The sequence below is a fragment of the Pristiophorus japonicus genome, chromosome 14 (genome assembly GCF_044704955.1).
Source record: "Pristiophorus japonicus isolate sPriJap1 chromosome 14, sPriJap1.hap1, whole genome shotgun sequence".
In the NCBI taxonomy this organism is placed as follows: domain Eukaryota; kingdom Metazoa; phylum Chordata; class Chondrichthyes; family Pristiophoridae; genus Pristiophorus; species Pristiophorus japonicus.
In genome coordinates, this window is record NC_091990.1 from 109449591 (window position 1) to 109466627 (window position 17037).

Here is a 17037-nt window from a genome sequence, read left to right on the forward strand (position 1 = left end):
TAGAATTAGGCAGCACAGTCTCAGGATAAGGGGTCAGCCATTTAAGACTGAGAGGAGGAGGAATTTCTTCACTCAGAGGGTTTTGAATCTTTGGAATTCTCCACCCGAGTGTTATGGATGCTGAATCATTGAGTACATATTCAAGGCCGAGATAGATTTTTGGAGTCTAGGGGAGATATGGAGATCGGGCGAGAAAAGTGGAGTTGAGGTCGGTGATCAGCCATGATCTTATTGAATGGCGGAGCAGGCTCGAGGGGCCGTGTGGCCTACTCCTGTTTCTTATGTTTGGAAACAAAGGTTACCTGTGGAAAAACTGACCTCGTTACAAGAAAATTTCACACGGCAAAGGAGAAATGCTTGTGATGTTTATTTATATAATCATTCATCAGCTGTTAGAAATACAAAGAACACTCCTGCAACATGTACATATAGTTCAGGAAATTAAAATAAGACTTCAAAATGGCTTCACAGGACAGCGATAACTTCCAGCGTACAGCGTTACCTCGAATATATACTTTGTTCTCACCCCCTCTACCCCCCCCCTCTCCAAAAAATACAACTGAGCCCGAGGAGCGAGGACTTCAACCGACCAGGGCAAACTTGGTGCGCAGGATCTGGACATTCCCTAAAGTGTCACCAGGTGTTGTGTCAAGTGACCACTGATATTCCGGCAGAAATTTAAATGCATTTGACGGGAGCACGTGGCTAAAAACAAAAAAAAACTGCAGACCAAAGCCATTCCCCGATACATAGCACCCAGACTGCTACAGCCTCTTTAAGTAACGGTGTGCATTTAAAAAAATAAGACGCGGAAGAACAACCACAACAAAGGCAGCCCCTCTCTCTATCTCCCCTCCTCCAAAAGCAACTGGCTTCTGGCCATATATGTTTGTATGCGCATATATATATATATAAAATGTTGTAACTTAACGATGTATAGCAGCTCTGTCGGTTACGTCTGGACTTTGTTCAGTAGTGTACAATGCTGACACTTTTCTCTTACACAGATAAAACGCACAACGTCTAGTACCAGCAGCATGCTCGCGGGGTGTTTGCGCTCGCCCCGCTCCCCTCCGCCCGTGCGCACGCTGTGCACACTTAGACTGCCGGGGGCTGGGGCTCCAGCTCGGGCTCGTTGTTTCCATTGGCGGGGTGATTGGGCAGCACGTCCAGCTCGTCCACTTGTGGCGCGGGGTGCAGGACCACCAGCTGGTCCTGGGGAATGTCCGCGGCCGCCGCAGCTAGGTTGGTGATGGACTTGCTCTTCACGCACTGGAAGTCCACGTGCCGACTCTTGCCCTCCTCCTTCTCCCACGACATGCGTATGAACGGACGCTGCACGTAATTGTAGATGACCTCGGGCCGGCCACCCGGCCTCTTCTTCACCTTTTCCTTGTAGGTGGGGTAACCTAAACACAGAGAGAGAGGCGCGTCGGTGCTGCTGACACCCGGGAACCGAGCCAGAGGCTCAACAACACTGCCCGTCGGCAACACAACTTGCAAATAGTGGGAAGGGTTGGGGGGGGTGGGGCGGAAAAGATAGAATGTCGGGGGGGGGGGGGGGGCGCGGGGCAAGCGCAGCGGGTGGGGGGGGGGCGCGGGGCAAGCGCAGCGGGTGGGGGGGGGGCGCGGGACAAGCGACAGCGGGTGGGGGGGGGCGCGGGGCAAGCGACAGCGGGGGGGGGGGCGACACGGGGCAAGCGACAGCGGGGGGGGGGGGGCGGGCGACGCGGGGCAAGCGACAGCGGGTTGGGGGGTGGGGGGGGGGGGGGGAAAGAGAAGAGTAGAGAAATCCGGGGGGGGGGGGGTGAAAGAGGACTGTGAGAAAGTGGGGGGGAGAGGGAGTAAGTGGGAAGAGAGAGTAAGTGGGGGGGGGGGGGGGGCAAGAAAAAGGGGGCAACAAAGAAGAAATTGCATTTATCCAACGACTTAATTTCTTAGAATTCCCCAAAGCTGGTCACAGGCACGGAATGAGTTTTGAGGGCAGTCACTGTTGCTATGCTGACAAATGTGGAATAAACAAGTTAAATTAATGTTGATTAAGGATAAAATATCGGTCTGGACAGTGAGAGAACTCCCATGCTCCTCTTTGAATAATGCCATGGGATCTTTGATGTCCAACAAAGGGCAGACGAGAGCCTTGGTTTAATATCCCACCCGATAAACAGTACCTCTGACAGTGCAGCGCTCGCTCAGTACTGCACCCGGTGTCAGCCTGGACTATGACCAATGTGAATGGTACAACACAAATCCGTGCCTGCGATTCCTCCTTCAGGGAGCTTCAAACCGTGGATCCGTTGTCAGAGAGATGGCCCTCAAGTAGTCATGAGCTTCCTCGGGTGACAGGGAAGGGAAAATGCCAGGGGTCGTCACCCCAGCCTCCTCTCACCATTGCCATGGGGCAAGTTGGTGGAAGGGGCCTGGGAGAAAGTCCCCAAGGAGTGGCATTGGCGATGAGTTTGCCCGTGCACCGTGTAAAGACCAACTGGAAGCGGGATCAGCAATGGCTTTCTTCATTCATCAGGGTGGGTTAACAAACTGTGACCAGGACCGCCAAAGCCGCTGTTACTGGTTCGGGTAACTGGGGAGTAACCCACCTGCTGCCTCCTCCAGTCTCACTGCCCAACAGCAACTTGATGCAGGGACTTGCGAGCCAGCATCCCTCTCGCGTGGAGCAATACCATGGAGCCTTTCATTTTGTTCTCGGGGTATGGACAATGCTGGGAAACTCACCCCTAGTAGCCCTGAGATGTTAGTGGTGGGCCTTCTTGAACCTTGGCATGATGGTGCTGGGTAATGTTATTTGCACCATCTAAATGCTCATTTTACCAGCATGTGTAGAGCCCTGGGCTAAAAAAAGGTTAAATTATGAAGACAGGCAGAATGGTGAAACAGGGGCGAAATGGCCTACTCCTGTTCCTGTGAAAAGTTAAATGGGCTTGTATTCCCTCAAGTTTAGAAGATTAAGGAGTGATCTAATTGAGGTGTTTAAAATGATTTCATAGGATAGCACTCTTTCACACAAAGGGGAGTTGAAATCTATCTATCTCCCTCCCTCCCTCCCCGCCCCCGCCAAAAGGCTGCTGAGGCTGGGCGTCAATTGGAGCTTTCAAAACCGAGATTGATAAAAGATTTTTGTTGGGTAAGGTGGGTAAATGGAGCTAAAATACAGATCAGCCATAATCTAATTGAATGGCCGAATAGACTCCTGTTCCTATGTACCTAGCACAGGACCCGCTTTCTAGGTCTGCCACAAGACTGTTGCTTTGTGCAGAGGCTCGCTTACTGCATTTACACGAGAGCAGTGGAAATAGAGTATGTAAATCCCAGGATACAGGCCACTTAGCTGTACTGGGTTAGATGCTGGTCTTTGGGAGCTGGGTTCAAATCCAATAACAACATGCATTTATCTTTAACGTTGGAAAACATTCCAATGTGCTGCACATGAGCGTTAAACTAAATGTTACACCGAGCCATTTGAGGAGGTATTAAGACAGATGACTGAAAGCTTGGTCAAAAAGGTAGGTTTTAAGGAGCATCTTAAAAGGAGAGGCGATGAGGTTTAGGGAGGGAATTCCAGATCTTAGGGCTGAGGCAGCTGGCGGCACGACCGCCAATGGAGCGATTAAAATCGGGGAAGCCCAAGAGAGTAGAATTGGAGGGCCGCAGAGATCTCGGAGGGTTGTAGGACTGGAGGAGGTTACATAGATAGGATGAGGTGGGCAAAGCCGTGGGGAGATTTGAACACAAGGATCATTTTTAAAGTGAGACAATGCCGGACCGGAAGCCAATGAAGGTCAATGGGCAGAGAGTTTGATGGGTTAAGGGGACTTGGTGCGAGTTAGGACACGGGCAGCAGAGTTTTGGAATGCAGCCGAAACTGATCGGATGAAAACCCCCTCTGTACGCTAGCTGAAAGCATGAACTGGAGGAGACTTGGTGCCGTACCTCATGGATGTGTGCACGCAACATAAAGTGGTCACTGATGGTCAATCTTTCAGAGGCTGTAGCATGGCTGGTGCGGGAAAGAGAATAAAAAGTCACACTGGTGACATTTGAGTTGGGGCTGCATGGCGACGTTCTTAAGGGAAAGAGTACAGGAAGCTTCACTCTGCATCTGACTCTGCTCGGTCCTGACCTGGCAGTATTTGACGCCGACACGGAGCACCTGACACAGGAGGGGTTTCACGACCCAGGCATGAACATCTCTCATTTGGAGCACAAAAGAAAACCTAGGAAAGGGCCACCAGATGCAAAACGGTTCAGAGTGGGTTAACTCCGCCCCAAGTCAGGATCTGACACACTTATCTGTTGAAAATGTACAGTGGGTGCTGATTCACACCGTACCTTCGAGAGAGGGGATGGGAGACAGAGAGCTGAACTGGTTCTTGGCTGGGGCCAATGTTCCCTGTAAGCATCATATAAGAGGTAGTTACCAAAGAATGTGTCAGGGTCAACGCTGTCTTCCTGGGTTAGTTTGGATCGTTTAGAGGGGTCGGAGAGGAAATTTCCAATTTTTCCTCCCCCTAATCGGTTTGCCAACAATTCATCAGTAGGACACTGATGGGTCAATAGCTGGGTATGTGTGCCAAGGCTAGTTAAACCAGCTGCATTTACAAGGCGTCATGACTTCTTCTGAAATTTAGATTATTGTACAGAAACGGAATGTAAATCATACAAAATGCAGTGTGCAGGTCCCCGAGTATGCATAGTATAAGAGTATCAGAAGAAGCCAGATATCCACGTGTGCTGCTAAATATCCTGGCCAATGCAACCAAGGCATCATTCAACACACCACTCACACAGTACGTTAAATATAAAGAAGAAAATTAAATCCCAACCCAAAACATCTCGTTAGACTTCATCTTGTAAACCACTTAAGTTTCCCAAGCACTTAACATTAGACACAAAGTTTATGATGGGCTCTATTCAATGATTTCCAGACAAAACAGAATACCTTCAATACCCAACCTGATCTTCTTCAATCCTCGTTCCTTCAGGACAGCCTTGGCCACGTCCCTGTTCTCGATATATTTGAAGAATCGATACAACTTTGTACTGTAAATAACTTGAAAAATAAGATTTACATAACTATGGTTATACATCGAAAAGGAAACATGTTGCGTTAGTTGTATAGATTTTTGTCGATGTTCTTTAGCACAGGTTCAGAGGCATCAAGTCGTTCTTCGTTACAGCTTCCATGTTTTGTGAAAGCAAGTGTGTTCAGACACTCGCTAACTGTGACGAGAGAGGAGACGAGGTCTCAGCAGCAGTCAGGAGAAATGGGGTAAGTGGACAATGGGGAATTAGGACTTCGCTCTTAAGAGTATGTGCTCATGCACAATGCTGTCTGGTATGGTGCGAGTGTACATATGCCAGCATGGCCCTCTGATGTAACTTTTTGTCCAATACACCTGTCTAGTTGTTGTCTATAAACAAATCACTATTACAAACATTTATCAAACAATCACTGGGTTTGCAAAAAAAAATAGGACAATTACCACAGAATGCTTGGCTCCAACATTCCCTCTGAGCTGTGTGCGTACTTGATCATGCCGTAATCTCAACGATCCCACGCAGGCCGCTCGCAAGCTTTCCTATTTGAAATGCCGCACACGTGCAGAAATCTAAAGGGACCGCGCATCAAAATAAATAGGCCAAGCACAACAAAGGCAACTTAAAGACTTACATTTATATAGCACCTTTCACGACCACAGGATGTCTCAAAGCACTTTACAGCCAATGAAGCACTTTGAGTGTAGTCATTGTTGTAATGTGGAAAACGCAGCAGCCAACTTGCGCACAGCAAGCTCCCACAAACAGAAATGTGATAATGACCAGATAATCTGTTTTTGCTATGTTGATCGAGAGATTAATATTGGGCCCAGGACATCGGGTAGAACTCCCCTGCTCTTATTCGAAATAGCCGAGATCTTTTACATCCACCTGAGAGAGCAGACAGGGCCTCGGTTTAACGTTTCATCCGAAAGACGGCACCTCCGACAGTGCAGCGCTTTCTCAGCACTGCACTGGAGTGTCAGCCTAGATTTTTGTGTGCCCAAAATTTAGAGGAAACCTTGCTTGGCACTGCCCCAAACAAGATCCAATATGGTGGATAGTAGGGAAGTTAACAGCGCAGAACTTAATCAGGAAAATTAACCTTTGGCAAGTGCTTTTCCTCCGTTGTTTGTTGTCTCAGGTTGTCTGTTTAACTTGCTGCCAGGGGCGATGCAAGAATGGCTTCCCAGCTGCAGCAAGGTTTGAACAGTAAACAGCAATCTCGTACGATGGATATGGCATATCGGCCCTCCGTAAACAATGAAGATGGTATCTGCCCGGCTAAGCTTTAGAGTCATAGGACTGAGATGAGAAGAAATTTCTTCACTCAGAGGGTGGTGAATCTTTTGAAATCTCTACCCCAGAGGGCTGTGGAGGCTCAGTCTTTGAGTAGATTCAAGAGAGAGATCGATAGATTTTTGGATATTAAGGAAATCAAGGGATATAGGGACAGTGCAGGAAAGTGGAGTTGAGGTAGAGTCATAGAGAATGATACAGCACAGAAGGAGGCCGTTTGGCCCATCGTGCCTGTGCTGGCTCTTTGAGCTATTCAATTATTCCCACTGTACCCCCAAGCTCTTTCCCCATAGCCTTGCAAATTTTTCCCCTTCAAGTATTTATCTAATTCTCTTTTGAAAGTTATTATTGAATCTGCTCCCACCGCCCTTTCAGGAAGCGCGTTCCAGATCACAACTCGGTGTGTAAAAAAAAAATGTTCCCTCATCTCCCCTCTGGTTCTTTTGCCAATTACCTTAACCTCTGGTTACCGACTCTTCTTACAACTAGAAACAGTGTCTCTTTACTTATCAACAGCCCCAGCCTCAAGAGGGTATAGAGGAGACTTACGAGGATGTTGCCTAAATGGGAGAATTTTAGCTATGAGGAAAGATTGGCTAGGCTGGGGTTGTTTTCTGTGGAACAGAGAAGGCTGAGGGGAGACTTTATTGAGCTGTATAAAATCCTGAGGGGTCTGGATAGTGGATAGGAAGGACCCATTTCCCTTGGCAGAGGGGTCAACAACCAGGGGGCACAGATTTAAAGTAATTGGGGGGAGGTTTAAATGGGATTTGAGGGGACAATTTTTTCACCCAGTTGGTGGTAGAGGCAAAAACCCTCACCGCATTTTAAAAAGTACTTGGATGTGCACTTGAAGTGCCGTAACCTACAGGGCTACGGACCAAGATCTGGAAAGTGGGATTAGGCTGCTTTGTCAGCTGGCACGGACATGATGGACCAAATGGCCTCCTTCTGTGCTGTAAATTTCTATGATTCATTGGCAGATTTTTACACATTCTACTTTGCATATCAGAAGTTGTGGGGAAAGAATAGCAGTTCCATTCAGCAATTCTCCTGTCACTCCCCTCGAATAACCTAGATGACGGCCATGCCTCAGTCGAAGCGCAGCGCGCACGCCCGAGTCAGAAGGTTCAACAACTTTCATTTCTATCGAGCCTTTAAGAACATAAGAATTAGGAGCAGGAGCAGGCCATTCGGCCCCTTGAGCCTGCTCTGCCATTAAATATCATGGATGATCTTCTACCTCAACTCCACTTTCCTGCACTTTCCCCATATCCCTGGATTCTCTTAATATCCAAAAATCTATCGATCTCGGTCTTGAATATACTAAGCCTCCACAGCCCTCTGAGGTAGAGATTTCCAAAGATTCACCACCCTCTGAATGAAGAAGTTTCTCCTCATCTCAGTCGTAAATGGCTGTACCTGTATTCTGAGACTGTGACCCGATTCTAGACTCCTCAGCCAGAGGAAACATCCTCCCTGCAGTTAACCTGTCAAGCTCTGTAAGAGTTTTCTATGTTTCAATGAGATCACACCTCATTCTTATAAACTCCAGAGAATATAGGCCTAGTCTACTCAATCTCTCCTCATAAGACAATCCCCCCATCCCAGGAATCAGTCTGATGAACCTTCCCTGCACTCCCTCCCAAGCAATATCCTTCCTTAGGTAAGGAGACCAAAACTGTACACAATACTCTAGGTACGGTCTCACCATGGCCCTATATAATTGTAAGACTTCTTTACTCTTATGCTCAAATCCTTTGTAATCAAAGCCAACATACCATTTGCTTTCTTAATTGCTTGCTGTATCTGCATGTTATCTTTCAGTGCTTTGTGTACAAGGACACCGTTGTGTACAAGGACACCCAGGTCTTTCTGAGCACCAACATTTCCCAATCTCTCACCATTTAAAAAATACTCTGCTTTAAGGTGCTTCATAATGGCATTAACAAAATTTGACAATGAGCCACACAAGGAGATAGCAGAAGTGGCCAAAAGCTTGGTCAGCGAGGTAGGTTTTACAAACCGTCTTAAAGGAGGAGAGGCAAAGAGGTTTAGAGAGGGAATTCTAGAGCTTCGGGCTTCGGCAGCTGAAGGCACGGCCACCAATGGCGAATGAAGGAAAATGGGGATGTGTGAGAGGCCAGAATTGGAGGAGCGCAGAGATCAGAGGGTTGTAAGGCTGAAGGAGTTTACAGAGATAGGGAGGCGCGAGGCCATGGAGGGATTTGAACATGAGGATGAGGATTGTTAAATCTGAGACGTTGCTGCATCGGGAGGCAATGTAGGTCAGCAAGCACAGGGCAGCAGCAACACCGGGCAAATGCGCACGTCTGTGCGTGTAATTAAATTTTGGATTTGCACACTTTGGGCCCAAGTTTCCACATGATTCGTGCCTGATTTTTAGGAGCAACTGGTGGAGAACGGACTATCTTAGAAATCGCAATTCTCCACATTTTTTTTTCTGCAGTTCTAGTCAGTTAGAACAGTTCCACTTTGGAACAGAATTTTTTCTTCAAAAGGGGGCGTGTCCGGCCACTGACGCCTGATTTCAAAGTTTCCACAGTGAAAACGTACTCCAAACTAACTTAGAATGGAGCAAGTGAAGATTTTTGTAGAACTGAAAAAACCTGTTCGACACATTAAAAAATCAGGCGCAGGTTACAAATTAGGTGTCCAGAACGAGGTGGGGGGGAAGGAAAGTCATTAAATTCTATAATAAATCCTTATTTATACTTCTACAAATATTATACAAATAAATCCAACCTGAATAAACATTTATAAGCAAAGAAAAGATTAAATAAACCATCTTCCTACCTGTGTGAAAGTGCTTCAGCCAGGGAGAATGCTGCAGGTGTTCGTTCCCGCGGGGGGGGGGGGGGGGGAAGGAAACAGCCGTTCGTTCCCGCGGGGGGGGGGTGGAGAAAGCCGTTCGTTCCCGTGGGGGGGGGGGGGTGGGGGGGGTGGAGAAAGCCGTTCGTCCCCGCGGGGGGGGGGGGGGGGGGGGTGGAGAAAGCCGTTCGTCCCCGCGGGGGGGGGGGGGGGGGGGGGGGTGGAGAAAGCCGTTCGTCCCCGCGGGGGGGGGGGGGGGGGGGGGGGGTGGAGAAAGCCGTTCGTCCCCGCGGGGGGGGGGGGGGGGGGGGGGGGAGGAGGGAAACAGCTGCCTCAACTTTCTGAGGCTTCCTGCAGCCTTCTCACTGCTGCAAGAAGCCTCAGTGCTGATGTGCTGATGGCAATGTGCTTTTATTAAAAAATGTTAAAAAATTAAACAGCTACAAAGAACTACAAAAATGGCCGAGTGCCAATGTTTCCTTCACACTGCGCATGCGTGAACGCTCCAACGCGCACGCGCAGCGTTGCTGGCAGGAAAAAAATGAATTTAAATGGTACCCGCCCCCTCCCACTTACAAAATCGGCACGAGTGTAGGCTCTGCCCCCCTGGGCGCTGCGCCAAACAGACAAGGAGCTGCAGGGCGCTCCAGAATCGCGCGTTTTTTTTCCAGCGCCGTTTTAGGCGCGAAAAACGGGCGCCCAGCTCGGAGGGGCGCCCATTTTTTATCGTGTGGAAACTTGGGCCCTTTGTGCTACTAGAATCATAGATAAATGATGATGCAGAAGGATTCCATTCAGCCCATCGAGTCCGTGCCGGTCAAAAAAAAGAGCTATCCAGCCTAAACCCACTTTCCGGCTTAGTCCGTTGCCCTGCAGGTTACGGCACTTCAAGTGCACATCCAAGTACTTTTTAAATGTGGTGAGGGTTTCTGCCTCTACCACCCTTTCAGGCAGTGAGTTTCAGACCCCCATCATCCTTTGGGTGAAAATATTTTCCTCATCTCCCCTCTAATCCTTCTACCAATTATTTTAAATGTATGCCCCCTGGTTATACACATTTTATAGTGTTCCTTCATTATTTAAAGTTGTTAAATTTGTATTTAAGTTACTATAATATCAAGTTATTTATCTTTTTTCCTAGTTACTGTCTCCCACCTCTCCTCCGTGAATTAAAGGACCCCGGCCACTATTTCGAAGTATTGCAAGGGTAGTTCTCCCCGGCGGCCAATATTTATCCCTCAACCAGGATCACTAAAACAGATTATCTGATCATCACGGTTTTTGGGGGCTTGCTGTGTGCATATTGGCTGCCGCGTTTCCTGCCATCGCAACAGCAACGACACTTCAAAAAGTACTTCATTGGCTGTGAAGCACTTTGGGATGTCCTGAGGCCATCAAAGGCGCTATAGAAATGCAAGTTCTTTCTCTCTTTCACATGCTGGAGAGGGGCCAATTCCACAAGCCAGTTTGTGGCAATGTTGCGCAATGTCTTGTTGAAAGATATTCTTAAATTTAGCTTGGCCTACTTAGATGGGTTTGATTCTGATTTGTGGGGGCAGGGCAGAAAGACGGAATAGCAAACTATTGAGCTAAAATAAATCCAGATACTTAGGGTCTGCGCAATCTTGGCCCCAAATTAAGTAGGGGGCAGGCGACCAGATGTAGCTTGCTGATAATGGAAGCTTATTAAGAGCAAATCTGTTCATCTTTCACTTGTCCTTTTGACAGATCCCAGAGCAGTTATATAAGCTGCTGCGATGACGCAGATCCCAACAGAAAGGCAGCAGCTATTTTTGAACATTCAGAAAAGACACCCCCAGCAAGGAGCCTTTTCCTGGGAGATTGAAGCACAGCTCGTTTAATGATTGTACCGCAGCTCTGGATGTACTCCATCCTTCTCCAACGCCTGTCCACCATTGTCCAGCTGGGTGGGACTGCACTTGCCTAGTTCCATTCTTATTTATCTACTCATAGCCAGAGAATCACCTGCAACGACTTCTCTTCCCGCTCCCGCATCGTTACCTCTGGTGTCCCCCAAGGATCTATCCCTGGCCCCCTCCTATTTCTCATCGACATGTTGCCCCTTGGCGACATCATCCAAAAACACAGCTTCAGTTTCCACATGTACGCTGATGACACCCAGCTCTACCTTGCTACCATTTCTCTCGACCCCTCCACGGTCTCTAAATTTTCAGACTGCTTGTCCGACATCAAGTTCTTTATGAGCAGAAATTTTCTCCAATTGAATATTGGGAAGACAGAAGCCATTGTTTTCAGTCCCCACCAGAAACTCCACTCCCTAGCCACGGACTCCATCCCTCCTCCCAACTCCCCCTGACCTACATTGGCTCCCATTTAAGCAACGCCTCGATTTCAAAATTCTCATCTTCGTTTTCAAATCCCTCCATGGCCTTGTTCCTCCCCACCTCTGTAACCTCCTCCAGCCCCACAGATCCTCCCCCCACCCACAAGATGTCTGCGCTCCTCTAATTCTGCCCTCTTGAACATCCCTGATTATAATCGCTCAACCATTTTAAAGAGCTCTGTACTGAACGGCTGGTGAAAAACAACCAGTCATCACAAACTCCATAAAGACACGGGTAATGAGCAAGGACCCCAGTCTCTGCAGCAAGATTTGAACGCACAACCTTCGGATTCACAGGCAAGAGTGCTACCCACTGAGCCACTGTAACTAAAGATGATACAGAAGAAAATACACAAGCTACCTGGGAGGAGAGGGCTGTCCTATAAGGACAGATTGAACAGGTTGGGCCTATATTCTCTGGAGTTTAGAAGAATGAGACACAGTCTCATTGAAACATACAAGATTGTGAGGGGGATTGACAGGGTAGATGCTGAGAGGTTGTTTCCCCTGGTTGAAGAGTCTAAAACTAGGGGGCTATAGGCTCAAATTAAGGAGTTGGCCATTTAGGACCAAGAGGAGGAGGAATTTCTTTACTCCCGAGGGTTGTGAATCTTTGGAATTCTCTGCCCTAAAGGGCTGTGAATGTTGAATAGTTGAGTATATTCAAGGCTGAGATCGATAGATTTTTGGACTCTCAGGGAATCAAGGGATACAGGGATTGGGTGTGGAGGTGGAAGATCAGCCATGATCTTATTAAAGGCTCGAGGGGCTGTATGGCCTACTCCTACTCCTACTCCTAATTCATGTTCTCAAGAACTTGCACACACGGGCTGGGCAGCCCTTACCAAACAGATAGTGATGCTAACCCAGCAGTAGAACATAGCACTGTCAGCTCCGTGTCACCACAAACAGATAGCACCTGTGGTGGAGCAGTGACGTAACAATTCAGCGATGCTTTGTTACCCTATTGTTCTAAAGAACAAGGGAGCCTCTTCAACAAGTATTTATATAGCGCCTTTAAACATAGTGAAAGGTCCGAAGGCGCAGGAGAGGCATAGGAGAACAATGGAGTGGTCAACCGTAGAAAAGGCTGCAGACATCCCAAGGAGGACGAGGGGGAATAGTTTGTCTTTGTCACAGTTGCAAAGGATGTAATTTGTGACTTTTATGAGAACCGTTTCGGTACTGTGGAAGGCGCGAAAACCGGATTGGAGGGATTCAAACATGCAATTGCAGGAAAGATGGACACGGATTTGGGAAGCGGCAACACGTTCAAGGACTTTGGAGAGGAAAGGGAGGTTGGATATGGGATGGTAGTTTGCAAGGATGGAGGGTTCAAGGGTTGTTTTTTTGAGGAGAGGGGTGATGACGGCAAACTTGAGGGAGAGCGGGACTGTACCCGAGGAGAACCGTCAACAATGTCAGCAAACATGGTCAGCTAACATCAGTGCGATTAAAGGCTTCTAATAGCATTTTAGGCATCCTGGGAGGACAACGATACACTATCAAACCAGGACTTTGAAAAAATTCAATGCCGCAAACCAAAAAACTGCATGAACAGGATGAACCGGGGACTGAGAATTGCAAAAATATCAGGCAGGTGAGACCAGCAATTAGAGAAATGCAAACAGCACACTTAAAGAAAAAAATAAATTGCACCCTAAAATATCCCAGCCAATATTTATCCCTCAATCAACATAACTAAAACAGATTATCTGGTTATCATATTGCTGCTTGCTGTTCGCAAATTGACTGCCACTTTTCCATCATTACAACAGTGACTACACTCCTAAAGTACTTCATTGGCTGTAAAAGTGTTTTGAGATGTCCGGTGGTCGTGAAAGGTGCTATATAAATGCAAGTCTTTCTTTTTTTAAAATGTGATTTTAAATGAATTATTAAAAATTGTAGCGAGATATATAACTCCAGGGTAACATCCTGGAATTATATAGCATCAAAATAACAGCTTACTTTGTGAATATTCCTCTCCCATCTGTGGCGGATACTCCTCATCCCAGTCGACCACATCATCGTCGGTTAACACTACAATGTGACACTCTCGGTCACCACTCTGGGCGCTGGCCACCATCAGCGGAAGAATCATTTCCTCCAGGTAAGATTCAAACTGCTTGCGCGCACCATCGTTGGAGAGTTCATGCATGAGAGCACCTTAAAAAACAAAACAAAAAGCCAATTAGTGCCTCTCAAGCTCTACCGAAGATGCAAAGGCAGAACTGAGTGGGTAAAATCCAGATTCTTAACTCGACAAAATCTACCCAAGTCAGTCACTTGTCTCTGCTCTTCCTTTCTAAACACTGAGGAGCAAAGAGGTTTGGTCTATCCCCACAAGGTGCGGAGGAAACGTGGAGCTCGCTCCTACTCGTGTATCGGTTGCTTTTGCACGTCGTGGTTGGAGCCTATTGAGTGGGCAGCACGAATTACACAATGTGCCACCCAGGCCCCCATACACACAAAAAGTTCCTCCCCTACAACTCTGACCACCCCCCCCAGGCCCAAAGAAGTTTAAGGAGCCGACGCTGAACAGATTTTAGAATCATAGCGACAACAGAAGGAGCCGTTCAGCCCATCGTGCCCTATGCTCTGAAAGGACTATCCAATTAGTCCCACTCCCCCGAGCCCTGAAGATTTCCCCTCTTCACATATTTATCCAATTACCTTTTGAAAGTTACTGTTGAATCTTCTTCCACACGGTCAGCCAGTGCCTTCCTGATCACAACAACTCGCTGCAAAAAACAATTCTCCTCATCTCTCCCTCTGGTTCTTTAGCCAATTACCTGAAATCTGTGTCCTCTGGTAACCGACCCACCTGCAACAGTTTCTCCTTATTACTATCAAAATATTCCATGATTTTGAACATCTCTATTAAATCTCACCTTGTTCTTCTCTGCGCTGAGAACAGCCTCAGCTTCTCCAGTCTCTGCATATGGCTGAAGTCCCTGATCCTGAAACCATTCTAGTAAATCTCTTCTGCACTCTCTCCAAGGCCTTGACAGCCTTCCTGAAGTGTTGTGGCCAGAATAGGACACAATTCTCCAGCTGGGGCTGAACCAGTGATATAAAGGTTTAGCATAACTCCCTTTTTTTTGTATGCTATGCCTCCATTTATAAACCCAAGGAAACCGTATGCTTTTTCAAATGCTTTACCAAATTGTCATGCACCTTCAAAGATTTGTGTACATACATCTCCAGGTCTCTCTGCTCCTGCACCCACTTTAAAATCGTAGCATTTAGTAGTTTATATAATAGTTTATATTGCCTCTCCTCATTCTTCCTACCAATTTTGAAATTGGCTTGTAGCGCAAGAATGCAAACATAATGAAACTGGGCAGAACACAAGAACATAATAGGAGCAGGAGTTGGCCATCTGGCCCCTCAATCCTGCTTCGCCATTCAATAAGATCATGGCTGATCTGATCTTGGCCTAAACTCCACTTCCCTGCCCACTCCCCATAACCCTCAACTCCCGTTTATATTGATAAAAGGAGCTTGCATGCCAGGTTTTAGACTTGTCCTAGCAAATCCTGAAGTCAGTGCAACAGAGATACTTTATAAAGTTAGGAGGAAGTTAAGACCAACATTTACCCCGAGCGCAGATGGTATCTGGGAACCAGGGAAGAAATTAGAAGTGCATTGAACATCAAGCACAGTAACTTAGCAATTAGACTTGCAACAACCAAACAATATAAAATTCATCCAAAACTATTTTGAAAATTTGCATCTCACCATGAAAATCAATCAAGACATTTCTAAGGAGCCCAACACTTTCAAAGTTCAGTCCAACAGTTCGTCACACTCTCAATTACTACTTCTATGGGGAAGGAGCAAGGGAGTGGGACTAACTGGAGTGCTCTTTTAAAGAGCTCGCAAAGGCACGATGGGCCAAATGGCCTCCTTCTATGCTGTAACATTCCATTATTACAAAGTACAAAGGATTTAAAGCACAGAAACAGGACATTTGGCCCAACAGGTCTAAGCCAGTGTTTATGCTCCACATGAGCCCCCTCCCATCCCTCTTCATCTAATCCATCTACATAACCTTCGATCCCTTTCTCTCTCTCATGCCCTTATCTAGCTTCCACTTAAATGCACCTATCCTATTTGCCTCAACTACTCCATGTGATAATGAATTCCCTATTCTTAATACTCTCTGGGTAAAGAAGTTCCTCCTGAATTCCCCTTTTGGATTTATTAGTGACCATCTCATATATGATAAATCCCACATTAAATGGTACAATGGTCCTGTGATTATAAAGCATCTCCTCTGACGACTGATAACTGGTGATAAGATTGAAAATATTTAACTTTTCTCAAGATGCAGTCGGCACACTTACTGAGATCTCTGCATTTGATGGTACTGTAGTCAAAGGAGATGCACAGGTAGTCACAAGCTTCTCTCAGCTCAGGTATCGAGATCCCATCGGGACAGCGGATTATACCAGTCTTGTAATAATCCTGAGAACAAATCAAAAATGTACACCCAGACATTTAAAAATGGTAAAACTCATCAGTACAGTACCTGAAGAGGCAAGAGAAATTTTGCTACCGTCAGGGACGATCAAAAGGTACATGGAAGAACCCATATGGCGGTCGGATTGTTCGCAACTGTGCTTAGAACTGCAGAAAGCAAAGCATATCCGAGGTGCTGCTTATAAAGATTGTAAAGCTGGTCATTCCAGCTGTTCAGCTTGAAGAAAAACGGGTCTATTGCACATGGACAAGTAGAGACCAATTGTAGCTTTCCGGTTGGAGCGGGATTAGAGGGTGGAGATAGCTGAACCAGGATGCAGTCCCGAAGTCATGCATTCTATCCTTATTTTTGTATTACCATTACAAATTCCAACTGCCATATTTATAACAGAAGCTGCCGATGTAAGGATGTGCTTATTTGCACTAACAAATGCTCTGATTGGCTCTCCATGATCACATGACCTGACTGCTGATTAGTCCCCTTGGAACAGTTTCTCCGCAATGTGTAATTCGAACCGCCCAGCCCAAGTGACTTTGCAAAGTGCAATTCGAGCCATTTCTGACTGACGAGCTGCCGAGTCCAGACAGGATAGAGCTCCCCCATCCCAGCCCAAATTCATGCCCTCCCAGCCCAAAGGTGGGGTGGGAGAGGCGGAGGGAGGCAGAAGGACGCAGAGGGAGCAGAAGGAAGCTCAAACTAATACAAATAAAAACACTGCCTACATAAACGTGTCACACAGAAATTGCACCCTCCTGCCAGTAGGTGGTGGTGCAGGGGGAGGGAACCCATTATAAATACAACAATTGAATGTTGACAGGAAGTACTTGCGGACGCAAGGTTTTGAATAATTAAAATAGGCTAACCTCGCACATGCCTGAGGAGGAGAACGGGAGATGAAACAATTGAAAAACTCCACTTACTGGGGAGATTTTACATAGCCCTACCAACACTGAAGCCTCACGACATGGTCTGACACTACGGAACAGCCATGATCTCA

The 17037-nt window shown here is 47.0% G+C and overlaps 1 protein-coding gene across 3 annotated transcripts in view; it reads right to left on the reverse strand.

Annotated features, from left to right (window-relative positions):
• Window positions 1–351: 351 nt before the first annotated feature.
• The window catches only part of btbd10b (BTB (POZ) domain containing 10b), a 125190-nt gene continuing 108504 nt past the window's right edge, over window positions 352–17037 (reverse strand). For all 3 annotated transcript variants that reach the window (XM_070899481.1, XM_070899482.1, XM_070899480.1), the window contains 4 exons: window positions 15904–16024; window positions 13523–13720; window positions 4958–5068; window positions 352–1409 (listed from right to left, as the gene is read on the reverse strand). In XM_070899481.1, coding sequence (XP_070755582.1) covers window positions 1099–1409; window positions 4958–5068; window positions 13523–13720; window positions 15904–16024 — 741 coding nt within the window. In that variant the 3' untranslated portion in view covers window positions 352–1098. The remainder of the gene's footprint in view (window positions 1410–4957; window positions 5069–13522; window positions 13721–15903; window positions 16025–17037) is intronic.